Here is a 19,957-nt window from a genome sequence, read left to right as displayed (position 1 = left end):
AATGTAGCAGGTGGGTGCCTCGGCGTTACAAATAAGGAGGAAGTAAACCGGCTGAACTCACGAAACTTAACACTTTGGGTCGCGTGTATGTAAATGCACGTTTTTGGCGAGGATTTACGCTGGCCCTCGGGCACGATGGTTGGCTCCTTTCTTGCCACACGCGATTGTTTTGTGGAGTGCATGATTCACCTCCAAGCCTACCTGCCAGAAGGGTCAGGACCACTCTGCTGAAATAGTCGTTTTGCACGAGGGCGGGCGAATCTGTACGGCCTCTATACACTGGCAGCGGAGGATCCAGCAAACAAATGGTAAGTGTTGATTTTCTACATTCGAGTGATACCGTAAGCTCCAACACAGTTTCTGTTCTAAGGGACTTGTGGAATACGCCGATAATGAGGTTCACCACAATATGTGAAAATTCGTGCATTCGATAGTTTTGAGTGTCGACTCGCTGTGCACGCCGTCGACAGAATGTATGACCTGGATGAACATTCCCCTGAAAAGGGAGAGCCCGCGTGGCGGTGGAAAAAGGAAAACGTAGAGTCGTAACGCCCAGACATGCCATCAACAAGGCGGTGGGAATGTAGAAGCAATGTGCTCCCTGGATAGGAAGGATACGAGAGAGATAATTAGAGACAAACCTTGTCAGAATACCACATCGTATGCCGGCGGCACTTCTACAAGTAGCGGCACGGAGTCCTTGTGGCCAAGTGTTTCGGACGGGGCTTTGCATCTGAAAGCTGAAGCGAGGAATTCCTTGACTCTGGATCTCGTTATTGATAAAATGCTAGCTCTACAAGACAGAAGTGTACCACTCCCGAGCGTACACCGGACCCTTGCCATTCGTTGCGGATGACGCTCACGCGCAACACAGTTTGTGCAATACAACACAGAGCCATGCAAAATATTAAGGTCGTGGGTTAAAAGGGCATACGCTGGTTGTCAGGTACAAAACCAGTTCTTCATGCCTTTGTCGATCGTTTTCGCTCCGGGGAAGTCAAGTAGCTATGGCCTTGCTTCCTAGAACTTACCGCGTTTTTGCTCGAAAAGGAATGAGCCGGTTACTAGGCGTATGAAAAAAAAACATGAACTTGTGTCTCTCACACGCACTATTTTTGTGAAGCTGAGGAAACCGTGCGTTGCCCCATGAGATTTTTTTCAGTCCTTGTGCCCTGCTACCTAGGTTTTGTGTCCGTGCACGTTAGCACCCGGACGATTTAAATATCAGATGGCAAGCACTAATCATTTGCCGCCTTTGCCTACTAGCCTGGGAAATAAAAGCCTGTGAACCGCCACAAGGCCGTGCAACCTCCAGCAGATCGATTCCTGCAGTAAACACGGCAACGATTCTACAGAGAACTCCGTCCCTGTCCACCTTATTTGTACACGCTCATCTTTAGGCAGCAACGAAAAGTGAAACAGTTGCTGCCGGTTTGCCTCAAAAGGAAGTACGTGCGCTCGCGTATTAAACGGGCCTGCTCCTGCGGTAAATCACAAAAGAACACACTCGGCATGCGCCTGATTGTGAGGAGCCCACCCTTTGCGGCAAACGGTCTGTGATAATTTGTCGAAGACGTTTGCGTGTGAACAGTAGGGGTGACACACAAATTTCGTTTTACTGACCACGAAGTCTTCTACAGGAAGCTGTCCCAGGAAGAGAACTGCTACTCGCCCTTGAGTCAGTTCTTTGTCTCTCTGTGTGCACGGGTTTGTCGAACCCCGGAGACCCGGTCATCAGGTGGTGTAGACACTGGTATCGCTCTGAAAAAAACAAAGTTTGACGCCGAGGCTGGCTTTCGCCTCTTGATCAGAAACACGCAGAACGCCCAGAACCTTGTCAAACGCGCACGCACCAGATTGGTGACTCGTGTGTGTCTTTCTGGACGACAACCCGATTGGTGGCAACTGCTCTTCCTATCGTCAGCAGAAATAGCACAGTGATTTTTTTACGTAGAGGATGATTTCCTGATGTGTTTTTTCGAAGAAAGAGGGCGAAGACAATGCCTCATGCGCGGTGTTTTCAATTGTCTCATCTAACAGAAAGCTGGTTGCCCGCGTATACCGTGTAAAACAAAGACCCACAGAATTTACGTCCTGCACGAGTGTGTAAACGACAGGATTCCAAAGCTCCCTCTCTCAGGTTCCGCGTTCATATTTAAAAGGCAGACTTGCCGATTTGACTTGTCAAGAAAGCCGCATGTTCTGTTGCTTTAATGAAGTTCAAAAAGACGGGGTTCCCATGTCCTCTGTTCAGGCTTATTTGCATCAGCCTAAACCCACACAGTCTGTTTATCTCATCAAAAACATCAAGGCTCCTTGAGGTTGCGGTTCATGCGGAAGCAGTCAACGACTGTAGCCCTCGCAAGTCTGAATGTCCATGATAATAGGAACGACAAATACACACGGCTGTTCTCCTAGGTTGCTCCTTCGCCCCACACGACGGATTCCCAATCCGGCTTCTTCGATTGTTTCTGAGGAATCATGAATGAATATTACTATACCTATTCCAAGCTCCGTCAGGAGTTTGGACGCCACTGTAATTTTGAGGTCTCCGAGCCGAAATTGCTCGGTGCAATCGATCCCAAGCCAGAGCTAAGGAATCAGTATGTGCGGAAGAATCCGCGTACATTTGTGTCGGACAACATCATGGAGATGTCAGAACATATGGTCAGTCAGTCGCAGCGAAATGATGGTGGTTTGGCTGCATCCAAGGCGGCAAACGGGAAGTGTTCCCATCCGGGAATGCATCAAAGGGCACTAAACAGCTGCCCGTTGCTGCCGTTGAGAAGGGCTCGTCTCTGCAGGCTGTGTGCCCAACAGTGCAGTGTTTCGTTTGCATCTTCACACAACTCATGCATGACAATGCTCATCTCATCCCTCCACTGAAAGAGTCCTTCCATGCCCCATGTTTCGAAGCACTGCTTCTATGTAAATTTCTCTCGAGCTACTCCGTACAGCTGAATCGACTTCACCAGAACATCATCGAGTACGCGACCGGCATTTCTGTGCCGCTCGTTGTAACGCCACTATCGACAGCTAAAGCGCAGGCTATCGATTGTGCATTGCACAGCAGCAAAACATTCTAGAACCCTGATGTCGAGTTGTTGACCCCAAGGGGCCACTCGTGTTTTCTTGTCACCCAGTGACCGTCCAGAGTTCTTTGTGTTTTCCTGTGGGGGCTTTGCTGTTCCGTTCTCAGAAAACCTGGCGCGTCTCCCTCGAAGACGGGGCTCCATCGTACTTGAATGGGTTTCCATTTTCATGCGCTTTTCCGTAGGTGAACACGGAAAGAGTGAGCGTTGGATCCAAGGGAATGAAACACGTTGAAGGGGGCTGGCCCAAGGAAGTCGATCCATCGGAAATTCAAGAGACAGCGAAATGGCGAAAACGTCTTGACCGGGACCCTGGTAGGCAATTCGAAGAGCTCCTAAAAGGAGTAGGGACGCACAACGGTGCATTGTTTGTTTCTCCTTCCCCTTGTCTCCTTGAATTTCTGGCCCTTCTTTCCATCCTACACCCTAAATCGTCCGAAAGTATGTGCGGACCTTTTCCCTCTACGTTTCACCTTGCTTGCAACTGACAGATGTCTCGTTTGCACTGCCTTCCACTCTTGAAAATCGACATCTTCTGTTCCGCCCTCTTTCAAGAAGGCTACACTGCACCATGAGTCCAGACTGAACAAGAGCCAGACCTCGCTGATCTTTTGACCGTTTAGAAACTAAACTGAAGAAACAACCGGAGACGAGGGCGCCGGACCGCAAGAACCTCCCGTGCCCTGAAAGGCAATTCGGCAGTTTCGTTGGAAAGTTCTGTGTCCATAAAGTGAGCAGAACAAAGCTGCTGGTTTTCCCCACAAAGACAGGGCGGCCGTGAAACTCTTGTCTTTTCGTCTGCTGTCTGTAGGCTTTGCAACGGCCATCAAACAGCTGAGCAGCGAAGCCACTCGACCGCTCATGCAGAACGACACCCTGGATATATTCGAAGATTATTTCGCCGGCGAGACAGTCCAAACCACTTCTGGGAACCTGTCAGCTCGGTCTCTCATGCTTTTCAAGTGAGCACACGTAACCTCGCACTCGCCATGGGCACAGCCCCGTTACATGCTAAGAGGACAAGGAACCTTAGACGCACACCTGCCAATAAACAAACGCAAAAATAGGAGCTTGGCGGGTGTTCACGCATGTGGCGGGTTTCGTGAAAACCTCTCCCGGACTTGTATCTCTTGATCGTCTCCATGGAAACTCACAAGTAACTCAAAGGGCTGTCTACGATGCTCACGTGGGTGAAGTCGCATTACCCCCGGTGCGCTGTCGGTGTGTCTGACCCTCGGGGACAGAGGACAATGATTTCTTGCTCAAGAGCTTTCTAGATCGAAACGGATTCCGAAACAAGAGAACTGAGCTGTAGTTGGATGCTGTGCCGGTCCGCGCAGTTTTGGAAAGTCTTTCATGCACCTCTGATTCTCGCAGCTAGGGCTAACCGCAATGGTTTTTGCGCGATTGACACTAACTCGCTTTTCTTTTATGATCGCGCCGAAAGTTGCCTCTCCGCAGTCAGCACGTCGTTCTCTGGATTCATCTGGTTTCGGAGATACACAAATACGGCATGTTTGACGCTCACGGCGGATGCTGCTGTTCACCTGACCTTTAGAGGCCACTAAGTATAAGGCAAAATGTTCGGTTTCCCGCGGTTTCCTGGTGCAACAGAGATAAAGTAACGGACTGCAAACGGACAGCCACATGCATTGCATGGCATCCGGAAGGCTCTTCCAAGTTGGCAGTGGCCTATGCTATTCTCAAGTGAGTTCTTGGGCGGGTGGAAACATTAGACAAAGATGTGGCAGCGCACCTTGCTTTTTCTGACAAAAAGACAGGACGCGCACAATCCGCGTAAACGGTCTTTGCCTCCCTGTCCAGATTTCAGAAGCAGCCGGACCCAATGCCCTCGCAGGCGTACATTTGGGATGTTACCCAATCCAACACGCCCCTAACGGAGCTCACGGGACAAGGACCTGTTGTCTCAATTATGTTCAACAACAAAATCACAGATGTCATCGTAGGCGGCTGCTACAACGGACTTATCTGTAAGCTTGTTGTGCCCGACAATTCACCGCACCTGCAGTAAACACGAGAGCGCAGGCATCAACGGAAGCAAGACAGATAGATACGGAATCAGGAGAGGAGGAATACACAGATAGATACGGAATCAGGAGAGGAGGAATACACACAACGAGAAGAGGAAAAGGAAGACAAAGGGAACGGAAGGGACACGTGAATGCACTGTTTAGTTGTAACCGCAGTGATGTGAAAGCAAACGTGGAGGTGGGGCGTAGGCTATAAATGTTGTATGTGCATACAAATATCCATACAAATATTCATGTTCTGCGTTTACCCATACCGGCACATGAAGGTCTACGTCACCACTCTCCACGTAGGATCTGCGTCTCTCTCTCCCTATATATATATATATATATATGTATACATATGCGGGCGAGGATCCGCCGCAACTAAAAAGCTTTGTCCTTTGCTGGATGGGCACATTCGAATTTGCATAAGCACCCGGAGACTCAGTGTGTGCCCGGGTGTTTCTTGGCAGCGCTGTGGGATTTGAGGAAGGGGACGAAACCAGCCGACACATCTCGCACAGAGAACAGCCACTATGACCCAGTCTATGACGTCATGTGGTAAGGCAAAAAGATCTCGAAACGCGATGTCCTTACCAACCCGTGTTTCTCAAAGTGTATCTGCATCTCTACATCGGGGCAAACGCAGTGGATCAAAGGTTCTACGCAGCATCTCTCCTTTCCTCTTTCTTTTCTCTCGTGCTTTCTCGCTCAAACACACACTTTTCCAACAAAAATAAACATATGTACATCCCCTCATATACATATGTAGGTAAAGCGGTTGACAGGCGTTTCTGTGCTCCCCCTCCTTGTACATCCTTACATGCAGTACCTTGTTGAAGACGGTCTTTGGTGCTCAGCGTACACGCATTTGCTTGTGAGCAAAGATAGGCTAGCCTTCGCGTCGAGTCTCGTTTCACTCTCCGCCGCTTAGACTCTCCCTTTGCGACTTGGCACGGCAGTCTCGGCTCCGCTCTGGCGCTGCGCTTTCCCTCAGGCTGCAAAGCAAGACAAACAACGAGCTCGTCTCCGTGTCGACTGACGGCCACGTCCTTTGGTGGGATACGCGAAACCTGTCGGCGCCCGTCGAAGACTTTGAACTCCCCGACGTGGCTGGGTCCTCCCAGACCGTGGGTGGGATGTGCGTGGAATGGAGTGTTGACGCTGGAGTAAGGTCAGAGAAGCGGCGAAAAAACGTTTGCACTGTGGACCTGCTAACTTTGACCCGAGCCGCTGAAAGTACGCGAACGGACGCACGAGCAGCGTCTGTACAGACACTGGATCAGTGGCGACAGCTAGGTTTTCTGGCCGCTACTCTGCCCACATTCCGAGATAGAAGTGCCACTCTTTGAACAGGCTGTTGGGTCGCGATGTGTGGCGTTCGGGTTGAAGCCGAGACCGGCAGCTTCAGAGTAGAATCGCGCTTTCCCTCGACACCGGATCTCGCCATTCAAAAGGCCCATGCCGACATGGTGTATGCATATACAGCAATCAGGCATACCCAGGCTAATTAGAAAAAGAGGGCGCTGTGCGTAGGGCCGCCGTGATCTGGCCACGACCATTGCACAAAAGGCCGTTCAGGCCGGAAAGGAGAGAAGCGGCTAAAACCCGAGAGGCAGAAAGAAGTTTCTGCCGTGCCCCATCTCCTTGCTGACCGTCCTTCCCGTGTTTCAGCCGACAAAGTACCTTGTGGGCACTGAGCGAGGCAGCACGGTAACTTTGAAAAAGAAGCCCAAAAAGGGCGACAGCAAAAGTAAGCGGAGGGGGGGGGGGTCAGTTCCTGGTCCACCTCAACCGCTACAGACCTACCTATCTCTATGCCTCCCCTTAGGGATGTACATATCTCCAAGGATGCACATATGCACATTATATTTTTACTGTGTCCGTAAGTACATGTTTTTGGTTTGTTGATATTTATGGTCCTCTGCATGGACTGCATGTTCTAAGCTTCACATTGGTCACACGGTTTGTACACGTTCCACGTCCGTCCATGGCCGTCAAGCAAAGGCGGGGCAGGCTAATGAATAATCAGAACGAAGATAAGCCTAGAAGGTGGTCCCCATGGTAGTAATCGGCTGAAGCACTGCTGCTTTGCGCTTTCGCACAAATCCCTGTACTACACACAAACCGCACAGAAACCAGATGTCCATCAACAATCGCGTGCTTATATTTGCATGCGTTAAAACGATTCCACACAAGTGCTCCTGAGTTCACACGGAAGGCGTAGATGGCACAAGTGAATGAGTGTGTGATCCATTTCTGAGTCACCGACAAGCGAATATGAGGGCCATAAACACGACAGGATGCAGTCGGCGCCCTCCTCAGTCGAGGTTCCCGTCTCGCCTTTTGCTTTCAGCCGTCGAGATTGCGCAGAGGTTCGGGCAAGACACAGGAAGACACTACGGACCGGTCTACGCTGTCCGGGTACGCCGAGAAGACATGTCGGGTTCATCTACAGAGTTACCTGGAAATCAAAACAAATGCTCAACTATGAGTGTATCTACCTGTCTATATGCCAACATATATGTACATATATACATAGAGCAGCAGGATACAGGAACATGGGCTCCTTGAGCTTGACGTATCTCTGTACACATACATATATTCGTATTCATTTCCAACCGTTCACTTGACAAGCTCGGAAGGATACGAACACTACACGCTTCTCATGCATTTACTTATATATAGATGTATATATGTATATGTAGATGTAAACAGAGTTTTGTTTGCAGAGACAGGTCGTGGATGGGCTTGTCAAATGCATGGAACCAATGTCATCCTTGGGTTGGTGGCCACATGGATTGTTTTTCGGCCGGAAGCTGGTCTTCACCCGTTGGTGCGTTCCTCTTCGCGGCAGGGAGAGGGTTTCCACGTGATTATACGGGCTGCAATCGCACCCCTTGCCTAGCTGAACTAGAAAGTAGATCGGAATTGACAACGGAACGTGCTCAAGCAGCAGATAAAGCTTCGGAGACAACGCAGAATCGAACTGTCCTTTCTTGTCTTTCCAGAGGAACCCCTTCCATCCGAAGTACTTCCTCACAGTCGGCGACTGGACGGCAAAGGTACACTCGAACCTTTTCTCTTGTGGATTTCCGCCTTTTCAATTTGGGCTTTCGTTTCTCCAAGACGCGAAGCAGGCTCGAACGGAGGCCCAAAAACCTGGCTGAAAGGGGGGAAATAGCGCATGTGACGAACACCGTTCGCGACATAGAGTTGTTTTCTGCATTGCACATCCGACCCAGGATGCGGCACGGTCAGGAGCGACACTGAGATAGTCAGCATTTCAGGTGTCCCTAGGGCGGCGTTCGAAACGCTAAAAAAGCCAGGGCGGCCTGCAGTTCGGTCCAACGTTTCCCGTTTCCCTCCTCTCCAACTCCGCAGGCGGCGAGCCTAGGGCCTTTATAAAGACGTCGGGGACGCATTTCCGCCGTTGGCTCTCGACCTGTCTTCTGGTTTTCAGATCTGGATGGAAGAGATCAAATCTCCAATTATCTGCACAGACCATCACCCGGCGTCGCTCTTGAACTGCCAGTGGAGCCCCACGCGCCCGGGTTTGTTCATGGTGAGTGCGCAGCTCCTCACAGAGGCATTTTCTGAGGAAAATCTGAGATCTCAGGGCTCGGCGTTGACTTGTTTCCACGCGCTAACAACCGTGCTTCCCTCATTATGCACGTGCAAAACGGCCACGTCAATACATACACGGGTCCGTGTAGAGCTACAAAGTGTGGAAGGCTCACGTGCGGGACACAGGAAGAAAACCAAGATAGTTGCACGTCGTTGACAGAAACAAGGTTCAAGTGGCGAAGCCGAGAAACCGACACATGGGTGGGTTGTCCTTGTGGTTCGGAAGGGAACACAGACAAGTTCGGTAGGTGCCTCCCGCTTTCTCTGCTGTGAGGTAAGCACAGTCGGTGTTCACAGGATATTCAGATGAACCCTCGGGGAAAACGGTGAACTTACAGTCGATGGGTCCGTATGCATATAGCATGTCTCGCTCTCAAGCGAAGAAGCGTGTAAGCGCTAGATGCAACGTATCTCAGCGCTTGTAGAAGAACGCGAATACCGTGGGTGACCGAGGAGTGTGCCAAGGCAAGAACTTGAAGCAAACACGGATGGACGTGGGTTCGTAAAATTCTAGGAGGCGACCTACGTTTGTCTGAAGCTCGCCCCACCTTTCCGCTTCAGGTATGCCGTGAGGATGGCTTTCTCGACTTCTGGGACTATTACTACCGACAGAATGAAGTCACGTTTCAACACAAGGTACGTGGATGTCCATTCAACGCAATCCGTGGATATATATATATATATATATATATCCAACTCCATAGTTCTTTGTCTCTACATGCCTAACCATATGTGATTTGCGGCAGCCTACATTAACGGATGTATTCTCATGCGTGCACGCACATTTGAATCAGGATTCGTGTACCTCCATTATATATATGTAGGTATATGAATATCTGGCGTGTATTTGTGTGTTGCCCGCATCGTTTCTCGGAGACATCTGCGCATTATGCTCGTAGCGTACTTACATACACGCCCCCCTGTGGTGGCAAATACCTAGCCAACTGCCGCGCGGCTCGTTGCCCAGACCCATGTGTTGCCTTCGGTTAATCTGGATGCATCCCGGTTTTTTATCCACACCAGATAAAGCACGAGAAGGCTGAAGAATGCGACAGCTGAGTGCTTTGAGTGATTGCATGTTGCCTTCGTTTTTCAGGTTTCCGATGCAGCCTTGTGGTCCATCGCGGTTCAGAGCCAAGGTGAGCAGGCTGACCTCAGGGAGCAGAAGGCCGATGGCGCTTTCTGGAGTCGCTTTGTTATGTTACCGTCTCCTAATCTCTTTCTTTCTTGTTTTCGTGCAATCCATACCCTGCACTTCCAGACTGCTGCCCACGTGGCCATAACTACGACCAGGGTATGCCCCGTGCACGCAGGGGATATGAACTCTCACGTCACCCGCTCTCTGCAGATAAATCTTTGCGTACATTCATAGCTCGCCTCTCCGGTAAATGCGTCGATGCACGTGCACATCTGAAGTTTATCGCCTTGTCTTCAGAGACAGAAACAAACATGCATGCGGGGGTGTGCTCTTGTGCGTGTGCCGTGTGTGGAATCCTGCTCAGGACAACATGTGGCTGTCGGAGACTCAGACGGGGCTGTGACTTTACTTGAGCTCTGTGACGACCTTCACATTGCGGGCTCCAACGAGAAAGTCGCTGTCGGGCACGTATGTCTTGGCGGGGGCGTCGCATCTGCTCTTCAGCCTGGTTTCTTCTATTCCCAACTTCAACGCGGAGATACACTGGAGTCTTTGGTTCAGGGCAACTGCATATCTCGACATTCACCGTCTTCTCCACACCCGTCAGCGTCCGCAGATCTAAAGAGATGTTCATGAATGCCTATATCGCCTAATCTGTATCTATATCCACACCTAAATCTACCTCCCTATATATATATATATATATATATATATATATATATATATAACGCGAGACTTCGTACACTCCCTAAGACCATGCGGTAAGAACAGGAGTAAGGCGTCCCTCAGATAGCGGTATTTCTTTAAAATAGGTTAAGATGCTTCCGTCAAATCGGGTACATTTAGTCACACGATATCGACTGGATTCGGTCTCAACCATTTGCTAAACCTACCATTTTAGTGGGGGATCTGTTGACCGACGAACTTTTACGACAGCTATAGCCTGAGGGATAAAGCTGTAAAGTAAGGTATTTTCCACAGGCGGTGTCTTCCTGTCTGCCTGCTGGCATCGGCTGAAGTGCTTCATCTGAATACGCAGTACGGAATCTGATACACTTGCATCTCTTCTTGAAAGGCGCACAGCCAGTTTCGAGGCAAACTCTCGGATGCAGGCTTTTGCGGATGCGGTTTTGCTTCGGTGGCGTGTGCCTTTGGTGTGCAGATATTTGAGAGGGAGACGAGAAGGGAGAAGAACATCGAACAGTCACGAAGACAGGCGGAAGGTAAATCACCTTCACTATGACAACCAAGTGTATATATATACTTTCGTGTTGGTATTTATGTGCATATTCAAGCAGATCATATATATACCTGTATAGAAATGTTTGCGTGGAAAGAGTGTGTTACAGGGTATATGTTAACTACCCATTTCCATGCACGATGATACATTTGTCTATTCTGTTACATAACCGGTTTAGGCTTCGAGGAGTTTTCGCGTCAGCTTTACAAATGCGCCTACCTTTCTAGTGGAGATCGTTGAAAGTTGCTGTCTCTTTGTGCTTTTGGGCATCCTTTTTTTCTGGATGCCTCTGGCGGCTCTGTCGCTTTCTCAGCTCGCAGATCGGAAGAAAAATCCGCCGCCAGCAAGGCGGCCGAGCCAGCGAAAGGCAAACTTTCTGCTCCAGAGGTGGGGTGCTTTCCTCGGAAGAAGAGGAAGAAGGAAAAGGAGAAAACCCACACGAGAAAGAAAGCGGAAACGAGGCAGAAAGAGCAAACGAGTCACACACTATCTCCCGTGTCACCGTCATGCACGGTCTGGCCACCGACAACACATTATAGTGTACGAATGAAACGGGAACGTTGTATCGGTTATCCGCTTAAGGTTTTTTTCCAGTCCCACCTTTGTTTTTTCCATCTAAAAGCATCCGTTCTTTGGACACTTGCCTTCGTATCTACTTTGCTCCCGTCCGCCTCTCTGGCTTCTTCCGCCAACTCGCGTGCAGAGAGCCGATCCTGGACTTTCCGCTTTCCTTGCCGTTTGTAGTTCTTGCCAAGTGTCCTTTCTTTTCTTTTGCTTCGAACAGACTCTTCAAAAACTTCGCGAGGAGTTCTTTGCCTCGGTTGGCATTGACCCGTCAGTTGCCAGACCGAGGCAGGAGACAGGAAAAGCTTCGGGCCACTCTTTCGCTCCCGCGTCTCGAGCACACGAGGAGCGCGGAGGATAAAACACAGATTCCAGGATTTCTGTATAATTAGTTACTGAAACACACAGGCGCTCACGAATCGGTGTTGCGGCTACGAGGTCTCCGAAATGACCACGCGGAAGGGTGCATGATGACGGCGTCGACGAAACTCGGCCCAAAGAACATCTATACACTCGTTTCTCTTCATTTCTCCCCCGAAGAAAACCGACTGAAAGGAGAGCAGAACCGCCTTCCTTCTTCCTGGTTCAGCCGTTTTTGTGTGTCTTGCTTGGCAGCCGACGGCGGAAACGGGGAACCGCCGAGGCTCCACGCGGCACGGCGATCTTTGCGAATCGTGAGCGCTAGTCTTCTGCACAAACACAACCCTAGCTTTCATCTGCGACTCTCTCTTCGCTTGCTTTCTCTGTTAAACTGGATGACATTCGTACATTCCACAGTCCACCGCTTGGCGACGCCACTGATTCTGAAAAAAGCTGTGACCATTCGCGTTGCATGCAGTTCGATCAATATGCGTATTGACCGCAAGCTGGAGTCATACTCGGTGTGGCAAGTCAGTTTTGAAAAACGGAAGACATAGGAGTGACTTAACATCTCAACTGAGTTCTATGCGCGACAGACAGACGGGAAGGATCCCCGCGTTCCTGGCCGCAAAACCGAGAGAAGTGCTACTCACATAGATACATAAATGCACGTATACCACCAAGAATTACAAATGAAGGCACGGACACATTCTTGCACACATGTACACATTAAAACCCTAGTGTGTAAATACCATCCAAAGTGACTTCTTAACCTGTCCACGTACGCGTATATGTGTGCATAGTTCGACGCAGCTCTCGGAATAAACACACGTTTATCTGTAGGGATCCGTGCTGACCAAGTTAAGTCTGAACCCCCATGGTACTCAGTTCAGAGATTTGGGAACGGCTGTTCGTCCATTCGACTTGGAGGTCTGATGTCACAATCAAAAAAGCAAATCCACGACCAGGCCAACGCAGGAACGCAGATGCCACTGCGCATGATCGGGAAAAACGACGGGGAACAGTCTCCGTCCACGAATGCCAGAATGACTGCGGCACTGAAAAAGGGAACCTCACATGACGCCCTGCCTCCCACGTATCTTCAAATCCAAGTTCACACGCTCTGTTCTGGATGCTTCTGAGACGTCCTCGAGCAACGACAGTCTCGCCGGATCTCCCCTGAAATCATGCACCGGGGACTGGATACCCAGGGAACTGTGCTCCCATTAATAAGAATCATAATATAAGTCGGGGTCATCTGTGTGTACGGGGGCGGAGGGTTTTTACAGCGTTTCGCCGTTCCCTCTACGAGGTTCTTCCGCAGGCGCTCTGCATACAGAGCTTCTCTGTTTTCCGCGGAAAAGCCTGTGTCAGTGGACTTGGGGCACGGCGAACACACACCGGCGCTCACAACTCGTTTTCCCCCCTGGATATTCCTTTGTTTGTTTCCGGCGTGTTTCTCGCCCTTCGCTGCGCGTGCCTCGCCTGGAAGTCCTCTAGCCACAGACGGATGGCGCGCTGAATGCGCGCCTTTGCCTCCGTCACCGGCAGCGGCTCTGTGCCGTCCTCGTACGCGTAGAAGTCGTTACAGTGACTACCGTTCTGCATGCACAGAGACACAGACCTCCACAATCCTTCTTTGCCTCCGTCCTCGGCCCTCGAACCCTCCAAACGGCGGATTCGTTGTCCTTTCAAAACCCGGTGCTCTGAGGTGGATGCCAAGACGCCGAAACACTCGATCCAGGAGATGAAATTTTTGGGCAACCGGAAGCTAAGTCCCGACGCGCCCCCGATCCGACACCGAAAAAGGAAAGCACCGGTTTTACCAAATACAACCAGTCAAAACACCTACAGACGCACGCCTGCAGATTTATACCTGCAGATGCATAGAGATAAATACGCATGTGTGTGTGAATATATATGCGTACACGCACTGTTTACATACGTGAAGGTGTGGACATTTCTCCCCGGCCTTCCACCAATGTTACGGGCGCCTCACCTTTATGGTGAAGGAAGATAAGCCCTGGCGTTCGGTGACAAACGGCGAAATTTCTGTCACTGAGAGAGGTGCCCAAGGATCATTTTCGCCGTTGGTGAAGTGAATATTTGTGGCAGCTCCGACGCCAACCACATGTTTGTCTCCTGACCACACATTCGTCTCGTCGACGACATCCGTGCTGAATTTGCTTCCTGCAGAAGCGCGGCAGAGCGCGAAAGAAGCATCAAACGCAAACGATACAGAAAACTGCACAAGATAAAACACTCATACGAGAGAAACTGCGAGGGAGCCAGCCAGGAAAACAGGCCAAGGAAACGCTTCAGGACACCGCGCGTCTCCCTCGTTGCCGTTCATACAACACATGTTGACGCGTAGAGCATCCGTGAAAGTCTAGCATAAGAAAGACAACACAAACGATATGTGCACGCGTTGAGCAGAAGGAATATACGGACGAGTCCGTCCCTCTACATTCATGCAGCTCTGGCAATACAAATCTATATGAATATATATATATATATATAATTATATATATAATTATATATATGTATATATATAAATATACATGCATACATATGGACATTTGGGTGCTTTTTGGGTTCGACGAACGCGCGGTCAGCATGGAAGGCGAAGTGCGCGACGCCAGTGTAATGTGAAGAGTCAAACAGGCATTTCGTTTTCGAAATCGCTCTCTATGCATTTGTCAAGTTTCCTTCCGTTTCGCAGCCTTTGTGCTTCGCGAATGACTCACCTGAGGGAAGAGGAAAGAGCGCGTCGCACATGCGGAGATGCCAGTTCAGATCAATCAGGCGCGAGCGCACGCTGCCTTTGTAAGCCACCTGAAAAACGTGCCCACCACACAACCTCATTTACATCCAAGACAAAAAATTAACTGAGCGAGACAGCCAGGCTGCTAAGAGCAAGTATAAATCTATACTTGTACTTACCACACATGAACCAGATAGACATGTGTTGGTACAATGACAAGAAGAGAGAGTCTCGCGATATAGTAGCCAACTATCCAGAGTTACGTGTACATGTATATATTTATGTATATTTGTATATGCAAATATATGTATATATATGTATATATCTTTATATGTATATATATATATATATATATATATATATCTGTCAGGTTTCGGTCATGCAGACAGATGCATACATAAACAACCGTTTGTTCCCACATGCATCTATGTAAAGGGGTTAGAGTCTGTTGTTAAGCTCGTTTCCTGGGTATTTATTACGATAATGTAAATTCACGAGAGGTACGAATGCACCGGAGGCCTGCTTACTTGCCAGTAGCCGTACTCTGCACAGCTTTGCCAGACCCACAGGCGCGCGCTCGCTGAGGCTTGAGGCCCTACAGGACGGCGAAGAGACACCGGGAAGAAACGCACGCAAGACGGAAGGTGCAAAGCCGAAGAACTTCAGAGGAAACGCGAGGGAACTGGGGAGCTCTGCCGGAAGCCAGACACAGCAGAGTTGCGCCAAACATCGCAGGTAAAAGCACACAGACGACGGACGGCCAAGGCTAAACCAGAGGCGACACCGACGACGGAGAGAAAGAAGGACAGATGAAAACGAAGGCGAGAAACAGAAACGGACACGAGAGACAGATCATGCCGAACAAACAATCGAAAATGTGCACATGATGTTTTTGCAGTGTCCTCACCGAGTCGTGTATCTGCCAGCTGCAACATGTTCGAATCTTTGCATGTCATCTTCAGCTCCGCAAGCATGAGTTGCACAGCCTTGGCCAAAGCATCAAGAAGCTCATCTTCTTCGCTCCTGCGTGCCTTTGTGTCTTCGTTCCCAACCTTTTCCGTTCTTGCGGGCGGCGCCTCGGCGAAGCAGTTACAGACTTCGTCTATCCAAGGACGCTTTGGGTTGCGATTATACTGCCACAGTGCGCGAAAAAACAAGATCAGCACGGTATTAAAACACAAGCTGCGTTATGTAGCCCGCACGGCAAGCACAAAGCGGAATCTATATTGATATCGCCCGAGTGGGAATAGGAATCTAGCAGCATGCGATGTTTTCTCTCTCCAGCCTCAGCCTCGCCCGCTGCCAGAGACCAAGAACACAGAAGAGCAACGGGAGGAAAGGAAGAGAAAGAACGAGAAACGGAAGCGGAAGAAACAGCAGGAAAAAACGAACAACAGGTGACGAAAGGAAGCGACCAAAGGGGAGAACGCCAAAGAGAAAACGAAAAGCGACTGAGAAAAGCCTGCACGAGTTTCCTTTTCTCTCGCCTTACTTGCACCGATTGGGCAACTGCATCGGCTATAACATACAGAAGAGCCACGCGCTGATCGTGGGTCTTCATGGAAACCTCGGCACCGCAGCCAAACTTTGCCGCAACTTTAACCTGCAGCAAGCGAAAGAATATTTCAACAGCCACAAGAATCAACCTTGCACCCAAGATGCCTACATACACATATACATATATGTGTATGTACAGTTATCCTGACATGCATACATATATATATATATATATATACACGTACGTATATATGTATATGTATGCATATGGGTCGATGAGTGATGAGGTAGAAACACGACAAACAAAAAAACCAGTAATGTCCTATAAAGCACCTTTATTTAATGGACAACGTGTCCGAGCACGATATGTATATCTACCCCAGCCTGTGTTTATACATTTAAGCGTGTACACAGAATTTGACGCTTCATAGGAACACTGTTCCTTCCCTAAATCTTGACAACAGAGAGAGGGGGCCGTCTCACAGCTTCTTCTTCGCTGGTGAAGATCCGTCGCTCAACGATCGCCGTCGCCGCCTTGATTTGGGACGTGCATGCAGAGGGCAAGACGCGCTGGACGGTCTGATCGAAGGCCTGAAAGAGGGCGGAAGCTTCCACAGGAGAAGAAGAAGAAATCGCGCCAAGAATCGAGGCCGGATACTTTGAGCGAGCGTACGCTGCCAGCGAGCCTGCATGCAGAGAGAGAGATGACAAAAACAAACAGATTCAGACACACAGACGGGAGAAATAACACGAACCAAACTGCTGTGCACTTCCCAGACACACGCACACATGACGACATTATATATATATATATATATATATATATATATTAAATGCATACACCCCTACGTGTATACTTTCGTACTTGCATGTATAAAATCACGTACGCATGGGTGCTTGTTTATATACACGTATGCTCGTATGTGCACGCTTGCACATACGCGAATATTCATATTTATGCATGTTTTCATGTATGGTACTCGCATGCATGCATGCATGTGAATTGAGTAGGAGGGGTGTGTTGAATTATGTATAAAAAGGAAATGAAAAATGATGAGACGCCCGTTTCTCTGGGCATCGGAGATGCTCGTCGAGGTGCGCGATGGGTTTGAATATTATGCAACGCTCAGCGTTAGATAAATGGAAGCTTCACAAACAAATACACATGCATCTCTTTATGTAGAGGACTGCAGAAATGTCTTCTGTTCGATGACCCATCGCATTTCAAGCTCGTGTTCCACCTCGTTACATGGATATAAAGATATCGGTATACATGTGCATATGTGTATGAATATGTATGTAATTGCATGTGCATGCATATATGCATAGGTCGTGTACGGGACTGACCTGGATAGGAGCACCCAAAGACGATTACTGGGATGTCTTCAGGAGAGACGTTCTGTGGATGTTGCTCAGCTTGCTCGCGTTTCACGTGTGCGACGAAAGCCGCAAGGTCGCCGAGAGCCTGGACGGCACCGATGCACAAAGGAATTTGAGCACTCTGGAGGAAAAAACCGGGAGGGCGAAGGAGGCCTCAGACCGAGAAGCGGAAAGCTGTTGAGTCTTCCGAACAGCGAAGCTTCAATCGGACACAGCGCAGGAAGCGACGCAGCGCAGGAAGCGACGCAGTGCAGGAAGCGACGCACTTCAGCGACACCAGGGTACAGCGGAGCCGCGAACCAAGAGGAACAATGGGAAACAAAAAGATAAAAAGAGATAGTGAGAAGGAGAAAAAGCTCGAGTAGAGAGATGAAGAGAGAGAGGGAAGAGAAGACGGAGAAGAGAGAGAGGGAGCAGAAGACGGAGAAGAGAGAGGGAGCAGAAGACGGAGAAGAGAGAGAGTGAGCAGAAGAAGGAGCAGAGAGAGAGAGAGCAGAAGAAGACGCAGAGAGAGAGAGCAGAAGGAGCAGGGAGAGAGGGAGAAGAAGACAGAGAGGCAGAAGAAGAACGAGTAGAGAGGAAGAAAGAGAAGTAGAAGACACAGAAGGAAAAAAGAGGAGGTGACGAACCTGATGAGAGGTGAGCCACTGCAGATTGGGGACACTCGAGTCAGGGCGAGGGTGAGAGTCCCCATAGTAGCGATGCTCGAGGGCATACACAGAAGCTCCAAAGGCTTCGCCCATCTCTGCTAGGAGACCTGTCGACAACAGAAGATGGAACAGGAGGAGAGGATGAGCCTTTCTAGCTTCTCTGTGAGCAGCACGGAGACAGCGCAAGGTCGCAAAAACGAAGGAGACGCATGCGCCAGGCCACACCACGTCTCCGCCTCCTTGGTTCCTGCCTCGAGAGAAAACGCGAGACAGAACGCCTCCGTCAGTCCCTACGCCCGGGCGACCAGGGGGAGGACTCGGCCCCTGCGGTCCACCCTCCCGCCCACTGTAGCGCATGCAGGCTCTTAGAAGAGCTTCGGCGAACTGAAACCCAGCCACGGCGTGCGCAGCCCCGCAGAAGATCTCCACAATGCAACCTTCCTTTTACAGTTGTTTCGGGGAAGAAATGTGCAACGTACGATAGATACACCCAAGAAAAACACACGCATGTGTATGCACATACGTGATGCTGACCGTTCCCAGAAAAGAGTGTCCATCTGTATCTCTGCATATGTGCATATATACAAGTATGCACGTTATGTGTGGGAATATACAGGCGTATGAAAAGGTAATTGGACGTCACTCCCGCGTTCCTTATCCATCAGACGACACAGAGTTGCACAACAGATCCCCAAATTACACGCCCACTGAGACACAGATATATATATATATATATATATATATGCCGAGAGAGACATACGTTGAACTCCAAGCGGATATGGTTTGGAAGCATGCATGTACATATATATATATATATATATATATATATATATACGCATCTCTATATATGACTGTAGAGATGTAGGTATTTTTCGTCCTTTTGTTTACCTTGCTTGACTTCCATGGAAGACAAGGGCCCCTCGCCACCGATGTAAACAAAGACAGGCCGAATGGCGTCGTCGGGGCATGCTTGCCCCTGCTCGCTCCTTTCCGCGTTTTCGAGGCTTCCGTGTTCGTTTCTCGCTTGCTCTCTCTTTTGACACGACGGGCGTTTCCTCTTGGCACTGTAGAACTTTTGCCGCCACGCGGCATGTTGTGGTCTGTTGAACACGAGGGGGTTTCCGTGGTCCAGAGGCTGCTCAAACCATCCTTCCTTTACCTCAATGTCTTCCCGAACTGTGCTTCGCCGCTCGTTCTCGCGAGACACATTTACCTGGGCTGCCTGAGAAGTCCGCGGAGGAAGAAAACGGCGGAGAAAGGGAGGCAGGAACTCAGCAGGGAGTATCCCTTCCTCCGCAGAGGGAGCGGAAGCGTCTCGACTGCCCGTCCCTTCTTCAAACTCCCGGATTTCTCTACCTCCCTCTGTCTCGTCTATCTCTTCCTTTCCTGTGTGCCGGCCTTGCTTGAGGGCTTCCAGGCGCGCATGCTCCTCTCGCTGGACGGGGAAGAAGCGGTAGAACCAGCTAGTGGCGTTGACTTGTTTGGTGGCGAGAGAGGCGAGGAGAATGCATGCACAGATGACAAGCAGAGGGAGACGAAAGCGAGACGGTCGGCAGGCGCAGGAGCGCCTTCCTGAGTTTGAAGAGGAAAAACGAGGAAGGCAACCACCCCCCAT

At 49.8% G+C, this 19,957-nt stretch overlaps 2 protein-coding genes across 2 annotated transcripts; one reads left to right on the top strand and one right to left on the bottom strand.

The window, feature by feature from the left end:
- Window positions 1–2,481: 2,481 nt before the first annotated feature.
- NCLIV_008330 (putative dynein intermediate chain) lies at window positions 2,482–12,376 on the top strand (the record flags this gene model as incomplete). Its single annotated transcript, XM_003880348.1, has 18 exons — window positions 2,482–2,667; window positions 3,278–3,407; window positions 3,904–4,054; window positions 4,707–4,799; window positions 4,917–5,083; window positions 5,596–5,683; window positions 6,120–6,291; window positions 6,797–6,875; window positions 7,479–7,546; window positions 8,134–8,187; window positions 8,586–8,687; window positions 9,311–9,385; window positions 9,846–9,888; window positions 10,252–10,355; window positions 11,050–11,110; window positions 11,441–11,514; window positions 11,912–11,961; window positions 12,307–12,376. 18 exons carry the CDS (start codon window positions 2,482–2,484, stop codon window positions 12,374–12,376), a joined length of 1,767 nt encoding a protein of 588 aa, XP_003880397.1.
- A 1,082-nt stretch (window positions 12,377–13,458) lies between these two features.
- NCLIV_008320 (protein F23B2.12, partially confirmed by transcript evidence, related) lies at window positions 13,459–19,957 on the bottom strand (the record flags this gene model as incomplete). Its single annotated transcript, XM_003880347.1, has 10 exons — window positions 13,459–13,653; window positions 14,051–14,241; window positions 14,799–14,886; window positions 15,343–15,410; window positions 15,723–15,948; window positions 16,308–16,418; window positions 16,796–16,998; window positions 17,660–17,777; window positions 18,322–18,449; window positions 19,231–19,957. 10 exons carry the CDS (start codon window positions 19,955–19,957, stop codon window positions 13,459–13,461), a joined length of 2,055 nt encoding a protein of 684 aa, XP_003880396.1.

Source organism: Neospora caninum, chromosome III (assembly GCF_000208865.1).
Source record: "Neospora caninum Liverpool complete genome, chromosome III".
NCBI lineage: Eukaryota > Apicomplexa > Conoidasida > Eucoccidiorida > Sarcocystidae > Neospora > Neospora caninum.
The sequence above is the reverse complement of the archived record's forward strand: the minus strand, read 5'-3'. Positions and strand labels throughout refer to the sequence as shown.